Source organism: Parasteatoda tepidariorum, chromosome 11 (genome assembly GCF_982258835.1).
Source record: "Parasteatoda tepidariorum strain Cologne lab strain chromosome 11, Ptep-v5.0, whole genome shotgun sequence".
NCBI classification, from domain to species: Eukaryota; Metazoa; Arthropoda; class Arachnida; order Araneae; family Theridiidae; genus Parasteatoda; species Parasteatoda tepidariorum.
This window is the reverse complement of record NC_141765.1, coordinates 15,325,140-15,344,669: the sequence shown is the minus strand read 5'-3', so window position 1 is coordinate 15,344,669 and position 19,530 is coordinate 15,325,140. Positions and strand designations below refer to the sequence as shown.

Genomic DNA, 19,530 nt, shown 5'->3' with positions numbered 1-19,530 from the left:
TAAAGCACTGAGTTATTTAGAGGACCTGGGATTGTGTCAACGATGGCAGGGCTAAAAAGAATAGAAGGGCTGGTTCACTCCTTTGAAATATCTCTCGCCGCGCCGATCCTCCGACGTCACTCTAGTGACGTCACTTTGGCGCAAAGCTCGCACTTTTATTTCAAGAACGGAGCGTTTGGCCTTACTAGCTCTAACTAATATTGGATCATTTCTTTTTGCGAGATATTCTAAGACATTTGTTATTTTCTATAATTACTTTCCTCAGTTTTTGAAGTGAATTTACAAGAATTTAAAACTATTATCGAAACGCCAGTTTGCGCGATTGCAACTTGCAAAAATTCTGATACAAAAACAAAAGGAAAAAGTATAATTTTTCGCGTGTTCCTTAAAGTAAATGAACAACTATGTAAAGAATGGATTCCGAAATGACACAGTTAATATAAAACAGCAATACGTTTATTCTGTCGTAAAGAACTTTTATAAAAATTCATTATCTAAATAGAAACCGCCTCGTTACTTCATAAAGAAAGGCAGGTGAAAAGAATTAAAAAATGGATAAAGTCAAAAAAAATTAAAATGTCAGTAAAAAGTATAAATAAAATATATAGTATATAGTTGAAATTCTCCTAATTTCATAACATATTTTTTAATGTAGTTATTCTAAATATTTATGATTTTTTTAAAAATTATATTCTCTTCAATTTAAATATCTATAAATTATATCATCGTAAATTTAAATGTCTATAAACAATTGTAAAATTTCTAATGTCATTATGAACCTAAATTATTATTTTGTTTCAGTAATTAGCGTTTAAGGTTGATGTTTCCTAATGATTAAGTATGAACAAATTGCTATTTACGACATATTTTAAAATCAGGGATTCTAAATTTAACTTAACTTATCCTTATAAAAGAATATGTAGATAATAGAAGTGTCGATATATGCCTTCATTTTTCTTAATAGTTAAAGTTAAAACTGAACTTTTTAAAATAAAGTATTTATCGTGTCATTTTCACCAACTAGCAAAACATTTTTATAAGTTTAAAATGGTATTTTTTTAAATATAATAACCAAGAAAGTGTTTTTTGAACTATGTTTATGAACGGAAATAATGTGTTAATTACGTAAAGTTTGAAAGCTAATAACCAGAAAAAGTCTAACTTATTTTTACAAAGAGAAAGATGCAAAGTTATCATATCTTTGCTTGCGATCTCCGAGATCTGTGGACACAGTGACGTCATGAGGAGGGAAATCGTAGCTTCAGCTCTAAGAGCGGAGTGAACTAGCCCTTGTATTCTCTTTAGCCCTGCAACGATGGTGGTTTAAGTCCACATAGCTTCAAATCGATTGGTAACAAATTTGAATGAAAGTAAAGGCGGCCGAAAGTAAAGCCGCAATGCTGATGGTATTTATCATGTCGTTGGCCACAAAATTGTGAAACCTTAACCCGCATGACCTCCTTGGCCGTCCCTTCTTAAGTGTTTAAACACTGTTTCAGATGCAAATATTTCTGTGCAAGTAATATTGGAATTTTCTTTTATTATCGACTGTTAACGGTTCTAAATGGACTTTATAAATTGAAACTTAACAGAAATACGTTGAAAAGAATAAAAGGAGGAAAGAATATTCATATCACATTGCATTACATTGCCTTTTTTTAAGTAATATATGAAAAACGAAATAAAAATTATTTTGCTGTTGTCATGCCAACACACATTTTTCAAACATTGATGTATATGACATTAAATTCAAAAATATTCATCTATAATTTTAAAAATATGAAGAAAAAAATATTTTACAAATAATAATCAATATTTCGGTTATAGTGATTGCAGTTATTTTAGGTATTTCATGAATTTGAAGCTCCAGTAAAAAAAAAAAAAAAGGTTTTAATTCTTATCTGTTTATCTTTTCTCTCTTTTTTAACTGTAATCTTGATCATATTTATTTGATTTCCGGCAGTTAACTGCATGTTAGTCTATTTTTATCACAGTATTTATATTTTGAATAACTATTGCTTTATATATGACTTTGTTTTCTTTCATTTTATGTATTTTTAGGTGTTATTGTCTTATATTATTACCTTTTAATTTTTTAGCTTTTGAAAAAGCATGAAAAAATCTTTTTCTGAATTAAAAAGGCAACTGATGACTATCCCTTTCGTTTCTTGTCTGTACTTTTCATTATATCATGTGGGTGGTCATATATATATATATATATATATATATATATATATATATATATATATATATATATATATATATATAATTCGCGATTCATGACCCTTTTCCAGTCATCTACTGTCCAATCCTTATGCTCCTTTTTCAAACTGGGGACGTCTGCTTTTGTCCAAGGCTGACAGCAGAGGCTTTCGAACAGGTCGTCGGCCTCCATAGCCAATACAGTGTACAATAATGTGCGGCCCACAGTTCATTCAGTTCCGACGCTTCGAGCATCCTACAATCATCTCATTCAGTTCGACGCTTCATACAATCATCCCGAGTTCAAACTTAGTTAAGTCTCGTCATCCATATTTCCGCGGCAGTGCAATTGGTGGTTGCTTTGCATTCCCCTTTTTGTAGCTATCTCGCCCTATAGTGGCAACACTGTGACCCAATAGCTCATTTTGTACGGTCATAATAATTTAGTAACACTCGGTGCATAGATATATACACACATAAAAGGTGCATCTGAGATTACCTGTCTCAAAGAATTGACGCATGGTATGCACAAAAATTTGGTCACCTCTGGTTCAATAGCTATTGGACACGCTTACCACTTATTCTTTTAATAATCCAATTTGGCCAATGTTCCACTTAGTCTTGCCTAACAATCACAAATCTCGACATTTTTTTTAAATTTCTTAAAAAATACTAAATGACTTTCTCTGTAACTCATAGCATCAATACTTCTCAATGAGAATTAGTACTGTGGGATTTAAAGAACCAATAATTTTTAATGGAATCAAACGTTTCTTAAAACTTAAGATTTCCAATCGAAGACTAGATCAATTTTACGCATATCACTTTTAACAAAGTAATATGAAATATGATTTTTACTTCATTTTAATATATTCAATATTATAATAAATGTAGAATTGAAAAATAATTAAATTGAAATGAATTCTTTGAACTCTTTCTTACTTCAGGATTTCAGATAACCTTTCGTTTAACGTTTTATTTTTCTACAAACGCTACTTTTTTTGCAAATTTAAACTTACACTTAGGGAGGAATTTTTCTTTCACGACAAACGGCATAAAAGCATAACTAAAAATGATTCAGTTTAAGAAATAAATAAAAGATTGCAAGTAAAAAAGATTTGATTGAAATCGCTCACGAAAATGAAAGAATACTCAAAATTTTTGCTAAAAAAATAATGAATTTTGATTAAAAAAATCACGAATTGAACTAGTTTTAATACCAAAATCTCAAATAATAGGAGATTTATTTCCATGTTTTGAAAACGACGTGCAGTTTTATACCCTTGTTTTTCAGATACTAAGGACAACTCTATCTATTAATAAAATTCTTTTTAAACCGTAAGTATTGAGCAAAACGATAAAAACGCAGCAAGAGTCCTTTATAAAGACCATATACTATAACAGACGGAATTTTTATTGTGAGCTTGTTGTTATAAGCAAGCACATATTTTTGTGGTCAACAAAACACGTTGATATATGGTCAAAAGAAAAGGCTCATTCTTTTGAAATATGTAGCAAGATTCTTAAAACTTGCAAAAGTTTTCTGTTTGGAAGAATAATGCTTATGGTCGCTCACACTTCTACCTCAAAACGTGAAAGTAAAGTGATGTTCGTTTCTTCTTCTTCTTTTTCTGTAATAGTATAAGGAATGAATAAATAAGTCTACCATTTCGTATGTCTCATTAAAACAGGAGAAAAATGTATTTTTTAAAAATAAAAGTCGTGGCAATAGCGTGGAATCTAGTAATTTTCAGCTCGTTATAAAGAACAATTTTTGCATTAACATTAGGATTTTACAGTCAAAGACTCGGAAACTGGTCGTTATAGCGGACTTCTTGTAATATTCCGCATTCGTTACAACTGTAGAAGTGTTACCGAAAAAAAGAAACAATTAAGTTTAATAAGTTCAGGGTAAAATCTCGAGATGCGACAAAATTTTGCCCAATAGTATAAAAAATATGTCGTTAATCGGTTTTATTTTTGAGCAATAAATATTTTTTACATGAGCATATTCCTAAAAATATTTTTAAAATAAATATTTTTTATGCTAATAACAAGACTAACTACGTTTTAAGTTAATAGTATCTGCGTAAAATCTAGCGTGGAAAAAATAAGTCATTTAATAATTTTTTTAGCAATAAATAATTTTTACGAGAGCAAAAATATGAAAATACAACAAAATATATATCTTTATTACCAATAACAAAATACCGATAGCATTTAATGGTATCTGGTCAAAATTTCGCTCAGTCTAGCATAGAAAAAATATGTCATTCATCAATCATATTTTCAGCAATATATAATTTTTACATGAGCGAAAATATAAAAGTACTATAAAAATAGATATCTTTCATTACCAAAAACAAGATTACGTCTAATGGTATATGGGCAAAATATCGATCTGGCAATTTTGCGTTCAAGTGATTGTCAAGATTTATTTTAATATAATTTTTTAAATATATTTAAGATAACTAAATATATTTAAAAACTATTGAATTTTTCAATGGAAATTCTTTAAACGTAAGGTTGAATAAACAAAATTTGTTTTAAAATATTTAAAAGCTAATAGTAGCATCATTATTTCATTTTATAACCGGCTTTGAACAGTCGATCCAATTCTGAGTTAACGACTATCAATGTTCAATTCCGTAGCCGTGTAATTTTTCTCCCAACCCAGAAGACCAGGAATCTCCTGCATCAAACATTGGGACAAACTAGCCTTGGAGGACTTTTTGATGGAGCTGACCCACATTTGCGTTACATAAAGAGGAAAAAAAAGAAAAAAAAACGAAAATCTCCCACGGTTAGCCCATAGGCAAGGGGTTATTTTACGTAAGTGCTGTGGTTGGTGCGAGCCTGGTTTGGAATTCATATCGACCAGACATCGCTTGGATTCAAACCTGGGTCAGCTTATTGAGAGGCGAGCGCTCTTTCTCCTGAGCCACTGCGGCTCGGGCTCTATTATTTAACTATTTTTCTGTGAAAAAATTGCTCTAAGGAACATAAAACTAATATTTTAAGAAAGTTGGGCAAGGGTATTCTTATTCATAATCAGTCTAGCACTGAGGATATTCTACGTCAGCTGTGTGGTCGGGAGCATGGCTCTAGCATCATTATTTGTCACTTGCACAATTTAAAAGATAAAATAGTGTTGATATAATTTTTTCTAATGAAAAGTCTAAACTGTTATACATTTTATAGGCATGTATCGTTTAAGGTTTTGAATCCATATTTTTTCTGCTTCAAATTTGCCTGCAAGAAACTGTTTAATTCTTATTGTCGCATGTAACATTTCTACGTGTATTCTCGATCACTTATAATAAACAAATATATATTAAAAATCTACAAATAAATATAAAAAAGACACAATTGCCGGAATCGGCTTTATTTGAAAAGGTATTAGGTATTGGTATGCTTTACGAACAGCTATAAATTAAGGTCTGGCGAAAAATTGTCCTTGGAGTTGTTGGACTTGTTTCGCCGAAGATGCCGAGCCACCTGAGGGTTTTTTGATCACTGAGGGATAATATCTGTTATACATATAAGTGTTTTAAGATATTGTCAAAGATTCAATAAAAAAAAAATCTCAAATCTCGTTTTTCTATCTTAGGGGTTGTGTATAAATGATATCACATTTTTGAGAGGTGGGAGGGGAGATAGATGCCAAGAACTGTGACATCACATATTTTGGCTAAAATTACAACATTTCAAATCAACCTATAAAATGTTTGATATAATTAGCTTTTTTCCTTCATATTTTTCATCAAAATAAATAAAATCATCTTACCCTTATTCTTGTTATGCCTACTAATGCCATTAAATCGCATAGTTAAAGTTTGAAAATAAAATTTAAAATATGATCTACTACAGCGGTTCCCAATTTTTCTCGGCTATGGAACCAAAAATTATCAACCCTTGTGATGGAACCCCGAGCCCGAGACTTGATGAATAAATTTTATTAATAATTGTTAACAAATTAATGAACAAAAGATTATTAAATATTTTGAAAATATGTATAATAAACTTAATTTCATTAATTTGAAAACATTTAGTGAATTATATAAGGGACATTTTTTCATCATAATGAGTATCAGTCTTAAGATTTGGTTATATGTCTGATATTTGAATTCACACGTCTGAAGCGGCATTTATAGTTTAGTGCTTAATTTTATTTTAGTGTATGCATAAACTCATAATGAATGAGCTAAAATATGGTTTCCATTAAAATAGAAGCGAAAATGAAAGAAAATAAACGCTGGAAATGGTTATCAGAGTAACATACCTCTTCACTGTTGAATTTGGATGTTTTTATTCGATGAGAAAAACTAATAGAATTTTTTATAAATGCATATATCCTTTTCCTATTTCAATCATTATATAGTTGTTAAAAAACATTGTTTTGAAATATCTTTCGTTACAAGCATTGAAATTAAAAAATTTCATAAAATAACGGAAATATTAAATTTAATAATGGATTATTAATTTGGTTTTAACTCAATTACAGGTTTTAAAAATCTTAAATGGTTAAAAAATGTTTCCTAACTCTCGAAACCTCTATGACCCTTTCATGGAATCCTGGGGCTTTATTAAACACCATTTGGGAACCACCGCTCTATTACACGTGCTTTGTTTCAGAACTGCTAGCTATGTTTATGTAACGTAGCGTGACAAGGAAGGGTATGGGGAAGTGATACTTAAGGGCAAAGAGGAGTAGGTCAAAAATATTGAAAATAAGTGTGACATCATTTAAGAACTGTCCTTTTTACGAAAAACTCAGGGAGCTACACTGGTGTTCAAAATTCAGAGAATTTTCATATTTTGTTGAATTTTCTAAAATTAACTGAGTGAAATATAATACTACTGCTTCGAAACAAGGATGTAAACCTTGTGCGTCGAATACGCAAGCGTATACGTGTGTGTGGGTGGAACTAGTAGAGGAATGAACTTAGCGCGCACGACAAAATTTGCATTTTTTGCTGATTTACTTGGTGGTTTTTGCAGCAATCTTAACCGATTCTTTTAATTTCAAGCAGCAAAAATTAGTAGCCATCTACGTTTTGTTGAAATAAGGTGGCGAATTGTGGGACGACGTGAAGCAGGCCGTTCTGAAATCCAGATATATAGAGAATTCAATTTAACGTCCAGCGTTGGATGTAATTTATGGAAACAATTTACTGTTTAAGATTTCCAGATCTGTCGAGCCGAAGACCACACAGAGTACATCTAGTCGCCCATTTTCTGAAAAATGAAGATATTTGCCGGATGGATTGGCCATCCAAATCTCCAAACAGCAACCCTCTATAGAGCATGTCTGGAACGCTGTGGGGAGGACAATTACAGCAAGTAACTCTGAGAACCATCTAGTGTCTGAAAATAGAATTACTGAGCGAGTGGTAACAAACTTATAGAAATTCATAAACTGCCTTATTTTCAATATTAAATTGAAATCACGGCCTGAGGCCTATATATCTGTGCGAGGGGGCCATACCCCCCATTAAATCCTTTTTTATTCAATTCTTTAATCACTTTTTGATATCAAGCTACTCTGATGAGTCACGTACGGTCAAGCGTGTGTATTACAACTGTTCGATGCTTATTATTTTTGTATTATATCAACATAAGTTCATGCCAAATTTTATTAAAATATGTCCTGTAGTTTAGCGGATAATCGACCAAATATAAAAACTCTCTTTATTTTGAACACCAGTTTATATGAAACAGCAGATAAATTGCTTATTGATAAATAAAAGCAAAATACGTTTAAGTAAAAATTAATTACTTACTGGTAATAACATTTATATCAGGTACATGATCTATAGATAGATCAACTAGAAGAGAATTTCTTTCGAAAGCATCTCGAAGAGTTTTTTTCCGAACAGCGGATCCACATAGTCTATAAATGCCTACAATGTCCAAGCCCCTCTTTTCAACTTCTTCTGCACATCGTTTTACAATTAATGGTACAGAAAATCCAGAATTTTCTCGAATCACCAATGATTCCAAATCAACGCCAAACACACCATTCGGTACTTGGGATGGCAGTCTTTGAAATGTTTGCCTAGGATCTCTGTACCTTAATTTAAGATATAAAGTGCCACGGGGTTCCATTTTCAGTGCCAGGCTATGGGATGGAGACTCACGTAGGATGGTTAATAAATGAACAGAACCTTTATAACAAAGTTTGTGTCGTAGTTGCGGATCCCAACTGTACAGAAGAAAAGCAATTTCTATGTTGTCTACAAGTTCCAACTCGAATACTTCATCCCAATCAAAACTGTGTTCTCCTGTTCTTACGACAGTTCTTGCTTTGTGCACTCTATCGCATTCAATCACACAGTATAAATCACGAAAATGATCGCTATGGCTAGTTGATCTTAAACCTCGCCCAGCTAGTAGATGAACCCAGAGTAATCCACTGAATCCATCTCCACCTAGTACTGTTTCAGAATCTTTCTCTGGACGATATTTGAGGAATTCGCGGGGATTTAGAGTAAGAAGATGTAATCGTTCTTCTGATGCTTTCACTGGTGTAGGATTTGGAATTTGTCTGAGGTATTCTAAAATGTAAGGATGACCTAGGAGAGTTTGATGATTTGGTGGTTGATGAGATATTCTTCCAAGCTCGGATGCCAAATCTGTTGCTGACCTTAGCATCGGTCTTCGAGTGTATAATGTAGATACAGACGTAGGGAGCCCCATTCCCCTCAGCTCTTCCTAAAATTAAAAATATTCATGTACATTTACATTAAATAAATAGATACAATGCACTTTTTATATAATGCACAGCAATTTTACAATAATCTCTCTCTCTCTATATATATATATAATCACCTCAATGTAGGAATTCGGAATGATTTATGGTGGTCCAACATAAGAATATCAACTTGATTTGATGGTTTGTTCATGTTAAACCATCAGAAATTTCCATCGTAGTTTCCTAAATTCAAATGTTGGAGCGATCATGAACCTCGAATTTGGATTAATTTATGATGGGCCAACATAAAAAAAATTTTTTTTTTGATATTTTATTCCTGAAAACCAACAAGAATTCTCATTAAACCATCATGGAAATGTATAGATAGAACCCTCATGGACTATCACGAATCATCGTCGATTGTTTGTCCATGGAAATCAAAGTTTTCTTGATGATTAGCCATTATAATGTATTAAAGTAGCATTTTTCATCATGGGATGATGGAAGTTTGCTGGCATATCGAAAACCATGAACGCATTATGGTAAATATTGGATGATGAAGACCATCATGAATCTCACTGAAACCAACATAAACCATCAATATTATTTGATGAGACCATCAAGAATTTTGACGTGGGTATACAAGGGTATTCTCACTTGTATATAACTGTTCTACACCAAAAAACAGAGTTCATAATAGGGAAGCGCCCCTTGCGTCGTTTGACGACATTTCCGAGCATGTTTTTCTTAGCAATTTCAATACTGATGGTGCGCAGAAACTTATCGCAACATTTAGGTGACCCCCCCCCCCTTATATATATAACATTTTTAAACTTGAACATTTCAACAAAAATAAATTAAAAATGTCATATTAAAACTGTTGCTTGAAAAGAGAAACAGATTTCGGAATCGAAATCAGTGATAAGTATCTATTATATTATCTAATATCGGATTAAAAATATTTCGTGCAAAAAAAAAAAAAAAAAAAAAAAAAATTTCCCCAGTGTTGTCTGTCTTTTTCACGCATACTAATGAAAATAAAGTGTTAAATGTCTCAGTTTAACTTAAAATTAATTTTAGAATAATATAATGAAAAGATAATTTAGTTCAAAAAATTCGATTGATTTTAGAGTTGTTTTTGTTCTCAAAGTTAATGAAATCTGAACAGGGATGACAAATTTCGTTCGCAATGGAAAAAACCGCAGAAAAAAAATCGCCCTAGAAGAAATAGGTTTCTTCCTATTCAAATGGCAGAAATGGAAAAAAACCTCTTTTTTGGTAAAGAAATGTCAAATTTTAAAACAATTTTTTAAACAGCCTATTATTGCAGTCTATTTTAAATGATAGTATTAATTTCTAAGACATTTTAATATATCATTTTTAAATATGTGAAAACTTAATAGCAATTGGAAGGAAAAATAAATTTAGGGAATTTCTTATGAAATTAAAATAACTATTCCACTACTTTATGTAAATAAGTATAGTAAAACCTTATTTTATAATTATGTAAGGAACTGTTGAAATATCGAAATAAAATTTTATTAATACAACTAAATGATCAAATCTTATAGTGAACATAAATATTCTAATTACAAAAAGTTGAGTGTAAGATACAAATAGCATACTAATTTTGATAATCAAACACTGTTAAATATAATTACTTAAAAAAAAAAAACTAGCATTGATATTTGCACATTCGCGATATTATTATTTTTGAAACTATATTTTAAACAATATTATGAATTCTATATTTCTTGTAAGAAATGGTAAAATAGAATATTGTAACAATACATTATAAAATATCGTTATTTCAAAATTAGAAAAAAATATTGATATTACACGGTGTACAGTGGGAGTGCATTTTAAAGATTTTATTTCAAGATTTAAAAAAACGTCGATATTATATAGTAGAAATACATTTTGAAAAATCGTCATTACAAAATTAAAATAAATATATTTCTTATGACCTATTGTAGGAATATATTTTAAAATATCGTTTCCGTAAATTAAAATTAAATTTCAATGTTTCCTGATATGTCGTGAAAATTTGTTTTAAAATAGAAAGATACCGATATATCGCGAGAATACATTTAAAAATATCGTTATTGTGAAATTAGAAAAAGTACTTTCACGATACATCGTGATAAATTATTTCCATACATCGTTCCTGAAAAATTAAAAGTAATTCAAATATCAATCTTTCACGTTGCATCACCCTATTAACATTGCCAAAAAATTAACATTGCCGAAAATAGAAATAAATGTATTTACATAGATCTTATAACGTAGTTTACACGCTGGGAATTTTCCTTCATTCAAGTTTCCCCACTAGTTTACTACGATTGTAGTGAATACCTATTTACAGAAACAAAATATAAAACAGACGCCATCTTTAATTTTAGGATAAATTTTTGATTTTCATTTTCTCGTTTATTTCCTCACTGTTCGTAACAAAATTTTGATAAAAAAAAGTATCATTCGATTGTACTATACCTTCCAAAAATGATGGAAAATAAAGGAGTTTTAGGAGAAATAGCACTTGTTAACTTCAAGAAAATGTTTGAATTTTTTTAACATAAAGCAATGAAATAATGCTGTTTGTAATTTTGGATAGATAATTTAATACAGCAAATTTGTCTGTTTTTAAAATTTATTTTTACTGCTAAGCTGATTTGAATAATGCTGAAAAATTTCCGTAGTGCGGAAACAAACATATTTATCAAAATTTTGAAACAGATAACTGTATTAAAATAAATTACCTTTCAAAAAATACAAATTGCAGTATTGTTTTAGCCCAATTTTTTCCAGAAAAAGTTCGTTTAAATATTGAAATAATCAAACTATATATTTCTCCTATTTTATTCGGGCAATAACCTTGCATTTTAGGATAATTCGAATGATACTGTCTTATACAGTAAATATCCAACCTTAGTTTATTTGTTAAAATTATATAAAGATGGTATAAGTAGAACAGTAACATTCAGTAGTGTTGACAATATCTGGATTTCAAAGTTGCGATATATTTTCAGGAAAAATCACTATGTGTTACGATAAATCACGATATTTTCACAATATAAAAAATGTGCATTTGAGAATCTTTTTCGTTACCTAAATACAATTTATCAATACTCACGATAATATCGTATTCAATAAGTTATTGATAATATTTAAAGTATATTAGGATTCGATAATTATCGTATCTATAATGCTTGTGATATTTATCGTAGTCGATAATTATCGCGTATTTATATTTATTGTACAACATGACATTCACGATTTATTGTAAGAATACTTTTCAAAATATCGTGATATTTAAATCGATACATAAATGTTATTGCGTTAATTTAGTGTATGCTTCCTAACCAGTTTTTTTAAATTTAGAACGAAAACTAAGCAGAAAATCGAATAATATTTTTCATTATTGATTTAACAATTATGCGAATAATAAAAAGCATATTAAGAGATGAAAAATTGTTTTATATTTCATGCAATTTCTGTTTTATATTTTATGCAATTTTAACGATTTTATTCAATTGAATAGAATTTTGGTTCAAAATTTTGTACATTCTGGCACTTTAGATGTCATGTTTACTCCTCTTCTGCTCATCTCTCTGCTTAATACTAACTGCCGTAATAATAATAGCACAAATTGCCGTAAATGCAAGTAATAAATTTAAAAAAAATCTCAAATTTTAAATGGCTTCAATGCCATTCGTTCACTTTAGATGTCATGTTTACTCCTCTTCTGCTCATCTCTCTGCTTAATACTAACTGCCGTAATAATAATAGCACTAATAGCTGTAAATGTAAGTAACAAATTAAAAAAAAATCTGAAATTTTAAATAATTTTTGCATGATTTCGAAAACAAGGGCATTTAAGGAAATTTGCATAAAAGCAAACTTGCATCCTTAATCATAACTTAAATAGCCGATTGATAGTATCATTAATGTTTCGACATGCTACATTAATATAATAAAATAATTACTTGTTTCAGTCTATCTAAGAGAGACTCAGCACTATGGGCGCTTCTGGGTAACTGTGGTCGGACTGTTGGTGCTCTACTACGATCATATAAAGCTGAAGTGGAAGGGGCTCTTGTTAACCATCGACTGTATTCGGCAGACGTAAAGATCGGCGATGTCATTCGACGAGCTAAACAAACAAATATTGCATTTAACACAAAACACACAGTTATTAAACAAACATTCAAATAAGGAGGGGACTGTTCAAATATTATGAAAGTATCAAAAGGGAGGATTGGGCTTGTGATTTGCTCAGTTTTGCTCAGTAAGAAGGGTATGAATAACGCTTACGTAAGGCACTAAAATTCTCTTATTTTAAATTTTTTTAATGCAGAAAAGATTTATCAAATATGAGCGAAAAATTACACTTTAAAATTTTTTAAAAGTTTCATTTGAGGATATAAAAAATTGGAAAAAGTTTCTTCAAGGAGTTTCAAAATTTCTCATAAATTTTTTTTTAATGTCAGTTTTGTTTTCAAAAGTACGTTTTTTTGATGTTGTAGAATGTACATTTTTATGTCAGATTACGTCTATGATTTTTTATTTCCAGTACAAAAAAAAAGCTAAGCATTCTGTGAATTATCAGCGTAACAGAAAGACACAAATTATTTTTGCTCTCATTACAATTCGGTGGTCAACAGCCTATTCATGTTCTTGTTGTTTCGCATTACACGCTATTAGAATTTTAATGTCATTATAATAACAGCACGAAGAAAGAGTTTTAGTCCTATTCACTACTTTTCGAGTAATTACTGGAATTAAGTTTTTGAAAAAAAAAAGCCATTTTGTCTAACTTTTAATTTAATTATTGGATTTGCAAATCTTGTAACCCAGCCAATTATTCAACTTTGCACAAAAGTTAGAATTAAAAAAAAGGCAATAAATATATGAAATTGATGAGGCAAAAAACATTTCGTTACCTCGGTCTCTTCTTGCTCTGCTTGCTGCTGGTAGCTCAGGAGCTGAAAGTGCTCCATCACTATCTGACTGTGAATCATACAATCGGACATTAGTAGGTGGTTGTTGTTGCGTTATTTGTTGAAAACGGCGGAAATCCATTTCAGACATTCGAACTCTTGGCAGTGAATTGCTACGATTTGCACCAGCACCATACGCCCTAGGGAATGCGAAAGCGGGTCTTGCAACTCCTCGTTGACGTTGCACCATAGCGTTTTTAGTACTATCTGTTGCTTCAGTATCTGAAGCACTATCGTCTATTGTCGGCCGTCGCCGATTGGTCAGTGGTACAAGAGGTTGCTGTTGAAGAGGTTGAGTAATTTCATCAGCCGCTCTAAATATAAAAAAAAGAAATATAGTTGTATCATAATCGGTAGTTCTTGACCAAAAAATATGAAGACGCAGCATAAACCCCTATTAATCGTTTCTCAATTGACCATTTATTGCGAATGATAGTTACGGGAGAACGACAAATGCGGGTTATCGTAAAATATCCAATAATAATTTGGAAAATTATGAAAAGCAATTCATTTATGCAAATAATAACGGAGTAATAAATTGACAATAATTATAAAATATTTTAATTGAAAAAATTATGTACTTGCTTACAAATATTTACGATGGAAAAGAAGATGAATAAACATATTTATTGAAAATAGTATATAAAAACATTATTTCGAACACACTTTTTTCTTCTTAAAGCAAACAATAAATATTCAACATTTGTCACACATTACGGTTCTTTCTGTAGATTATTGTGAATACAAAAATTTTCTCATTGTTCTTAGGGCTTCGAGGCGTTTTGGAAAGAGTAATATGGGATTCTGTTTGACCATTTTCATTGGTATTATTTGCTTCTTCAGTTTATGCAACCATTTTTTTCAATTAACATTGCAAAATTTTCATCAACTGATACGCAAACATCAAACATGAGCTGTTTTACCCAAATCATAACAAACCCTTATTTTATTCTTCATCATTGGCACCAAGAGTAACTATTAATCTTCTTAAAACGTAATAACTTAATTTGTTTTTAAATGTCAGTAAAATTTCCGTATGACAGACGTGGGAATATTCTAGATTCAAAAACGATCTTAACGAGCATTATTAACATTATAAAAACAGCATTTGTTACAAGATCGATAAAGTAAAGCAAGGCAAACGTAAAAACGAAAGATGTGAGAAGGATGAATCGAAATTCAACTTATCTCTTAAAGTTTGATAGACAAATTAACGAAGATAGGTATGGGATAAGCATAAACAGTATTTTTATTAGTGATATGAAAGGTGATTCACCACAGTGGTGATAAGCTTAGAAGAGGAATAGAACATATAATATGGTTTGAGAATTGCATAGCAACTCATGATCGGGATTGTTATCGTACGCTACTAAGAACCGGTTTTTCTCTTGCATTTGAAACGCTACTTTTATTTACCTTAATTGTCTTCATTTAATATAAACTTGACTTTTTCTAGGAATTAATGTCGAAAATTGCATTCCTATAGGCAAAAAGATACCTATTTAACGTAATTTAGTGATTTGGCGGCTAACATCTTCAGTTGGTAGCCAATTTGGAGCGTTAGTCGCCATGCCAGTTTAGAATTACGATAAAACAGCCATTTGAATGCATTTTTTTAACAATAATTACAAGGGAATGTAAAATTATCACAAAATTAGGTAATTTGGAAAAATAAAAGTGCCATTTCAAATGTGCATGAACAGCCAGTCCATAACGGGGAAGCACCCCTAATGGTGCATGATTGCATTTCCGCACATGGGTTGCTATGCAATTCTTAATCTTTGTGAACTGCTGTACCATCCTTCCAAAATTTAAAGTGCCGTGCTGAATCGTCCTGTATTCACTTGTGCAATAGAAAAATCAACGTCAGTGACGAAATAAATAAATAAATAAAAATAAATATTGAGACTTATATATATATTTCTCATTTTTGCATGATAAGCTACTTGTTGCAAATTAAAAAATTTTTTTTTTCAGTTTTAAAAAGTTTATCAGTTTAAAAATTCTTATTTTATCGTTAATAGTATTTACAAAATTTTACGAAAAAAGATTCAAGAAATGATAAAAAATACTTTCACATCGAAAGAGAAGAAGCAGAGAATCGATTCAAAGCTCACAAAATTTCTTTTTAATGAGGTGAAATGTAGAATTGGACCCATCATATTTATCTAAAAAGTCTATATTTGTTTTTCTGCAAGTGGAATTTCAAAAATTACGCTAAAAAAACACCTCAGAAGACCACAGCACTGAATGAAATATCATGGCCAACTAATCTCCATAAGATTTTTTTAAGAGTAAAAATTCGTATGAGTCAAAATTTTTATTGTTAATCCAGTGCCGATGACGTTTGTACTCCATCACGTAATATGCCTATTACTGTTAATGTACTACTTCAGCTCTGACAAAATGTCACCAAAAAATCTCGTCCTTAAACAAATAATGACTCAGAATGATTCTTACTAAAAAGATGTCATTAAATCTTTTAAAGAATTAAATGCTTTATCCTCCTTATTTCATTTTAAAATCGAAGCTGAACAATCGATCCAATTTTGTTTTAACGACAATCAATGTTCAACTACGCAGCCTTTTTATTTTGAACCCAACCTAGAAGACAAGGGAATTCCTGGATTAAGTATTGGAACAAACTAGCCTTCATGGAGGGTTCTAAATCATGATCCGTCTACCACTAAGGTTATTTTTAACATCAGTACCGTGGTCGGTGCGAGCCAGGAGCAAAATTTGCATCCACCAGCCATTGCGAGGGATTCGAATCTTATACACCTAATTGGGAGGCAAGCGTTCTATTCCTTTAGCCACCGCGGCTATGCTCATTTTAATTTTATTTTTTATTTTATAACTGGTGTTAAGCAGCTGACCCAGTTCTGGGTATACAGCTATCAATGTTCAACTCCGTAGCCTTTTAATTTTCAGAAGAACCCAGAAGACAAGGGCATTCTTGAATCAAGTATTGGAACAAACTAGCCTTCGTGGAGGTCTGTTTGATTAAACAAACCTGCATTTGCGTTAGAGAGAGAGGGAAATTACGAAAAATCGCCTACTGTTAGCTCGACGGCAAAGGGATCGGTTTACCACTGAGGATATTTTTAACGTTAGCTGTGAAGTCGATGCGAGCGGAGAGCAGAATTTGTATCTACCAGTAATTGCTGGAATTTGAACCTGGGCACCTAGTTTGAAAGTGAGCGTCCTATCCTTAGAGCCACCGTTGCTCAAAATAAATAGACATGATAGCAATGAATAATTGTTTTTGAAGCTAACTTATCAAGTTTCATTCTTTGATGTAACAATTAGCTATAAAAATAAGCTTACAATGAGAATTTATTATAGTTATTAACTAGAAATAAATAAAATCTATGACTACTAAGTTTTCATTTATGTAATTGCTTAGTTTAAGATCATGCGATACGTAACAAATAAGCAGTAATTCTAGACCTGCAAATATAAAAAGCTAATGCATTGTTCATTATTCACCTAAACATAACATTGAAAGTGGTCATTAACATGTTCTAAACTTTAAAGTTACGTAATGTCAGGGAACTCTTTATTCTGAAGAGTCTAATGCTCATAGACAAACATGGTTATCTTAGTCGCCCAGAGTGAAACAATTAATTAAATTCAATATGCTTCAATTGTAAAGAGAGAGAAATATTTAAAGTTTGTCTAGACGCAATTGAAACTAGCTACGTGTTTGGTATCTACTGTTTTCACATTTCCCTCCTTTCTTCGTTGTTAAGAGTTTTTAACAATTGCTTAGTAAACCTGCTCTTTCACTTAAGATTTATAAACTGTATAAAAGTTTGGAAACAACATTTACTTAAGTAAAGTTTAGAAATGTTATAAAATCTCTAAAAGACTAATCAAAATCAATTTAGTTTTATCATAACTAAAATATTCTATTTCAATTAGGTTTGATATAAATTGATTGCAGTTGTTTCTGTAAAATGTTGTAATTTCTTATTCAAAAATATAAAGTCCTTAAAATTTAATACTGTAAGAGCTCTAAGCGACTTATCAAAATCAATTTCATTTTCCCATAATTAAAGTATTCTAGTTCGATTTGATTTGATCCTAATTGACTTCAAATTAAATAGGTTATTTCTGTTAAATGTTATAATTTTTTATTCAAAAATAACAGGTTTTTGATATTTATTATTGTAAATGCTCTGAAAGGCATATTAAAATCAATTTAATTTTCTTATTATAAAAATATTTTAGTTTAATTAGATTGGACCTAAATTTAATACGAAATAAATCATTTATTTCTATAAAATTTGATAATTTGTTTATTCGAAAATAACAAGATTTTAAAATTTAATTCAATCGGATTCACGCATTTCAATACTTTTAGAGTAAATAAGGTATGCAAATTTTACATGCATTTAGATAAAGTAATTCCGCTTCAGCTAGTTGTATATTGAAGTCAGTGAGGTTAAAGCTTCACAATTTCTAAAATAATGATATTATTATAGTGTAGCAATGAAGCCAACATCGCGCACTAACCACTTTTACTTCCAAGACTATCAGAAACTGAGTAGGAAGGACTAGGGATAGAACCTCCATTCTTCGCAACATTACCATCACAACTCGTGCATCGTTTGTAAAACTTAGAAAATCTTTATAGACCACAGTTTCATTCCACAGTATTTGACTTCAGACGTTCGGTATGTAAAAAAATTTAATTATTTTTTTAAAAAAAACTATTGGTTAATAGTTATTTTAGAATAATTGATCATATGATGTATTTAGCTTACAAATGTCAAACATGAAAGTATTTTCAAATGTATTTTCGTTGTAACAAAAAGAAAACAAACTATTGACTGTAAAATATTTCATACCCACGGAACATCATAGTGAATTTTGCGGCTAATGCTAAGTCTATGGAGTAATTCGTGAATTTATTGTAAAGAGTGTACAAAAATTCTCACATAATTTGAAGTTTTAGCCATTAGTTCAATGTTGTCAACGAAAAAAAAAATTATGACTGTTGTACATCTAATTCTTAAGGGTTTAAAAAAATTAAGCGCTAACAATGAAATTCAGCAATATTTCTGAAAACAATTAGTAAAACTGTTGACTCAGGAGTGCGTAAATGCCAGCAAAACAATGGAGTCCATTTCCTCTGTATATTATTTTATACATAATCCTATGCATACTATAGGAAAAAAAATTGTTAAAATTGTTTCTGTATACTAGAGGAAATTTTTTTAAAATGTATACTAGAGGAAAATTTTTTTTAAAATTTTTGTGTGCATACTGTAGGAAATTTTTTTTAAAATTACAATTTTGTGTTTTCTATCAAAATTATGAGAATCTTGGAACTCCTTGTGCAGAAAAGTGTGAATTTTGAGTTTGGATTCATTTTTTCCAGAGAAAAATAAGGACGTAAGTGTAATATTGAAGTAAGTTAAATATATTGTGGCGTTGCGGATAATTCAGAGGTTTAGTAAATCTCTAATTTATAAGAAATATTGCCCTTTCTTTTTAGAAAGATTATATCATTACAAGATCGTATTTCTTTTCATCGAATACAAAAAGTCCCATTAAATTTAATGACTAACTTTCTGAGATATTTGTACCAGAAAATCGTAGTTACTCAACAGATTTGTCATTACTCAC

The 19,530-nt window shown here is 30.5% G+C and overlaps 1 protein-coding gene across 1 annotated transcript in view; it reads right to left on the bottom strand.

Moving 5' to 3' along the window:
- LOC107453838 (rho GTPase-activating protein 100F) overlaps positions 1 to 19,530 on the bottom strand; it is a 102,723-nt gene that overhangs the window by 13,287 nt on the left and 69,906 nt on the right. The window contains exons 7-9 of the mRNA XM_016070801.4: positions 13,840 to 14,210; positions 12,883 to 13,049; positions 7,986 to 8,916 (exon numbers count right to left, since the gene is read on the bottom strand). Coding sequence (XP_015926287.1) covers positions 7,986 to 8,916; positions 12,883 to 13,049; positions 13,840 to 14,210 — 1,469 coding nt within the window. The remainder of the gene's footprint in view (positions 1 to 7,985; positions 8,917 to 12,882; positions 13,050 to 13,839; positions 14,211 to 19,530) is intronic.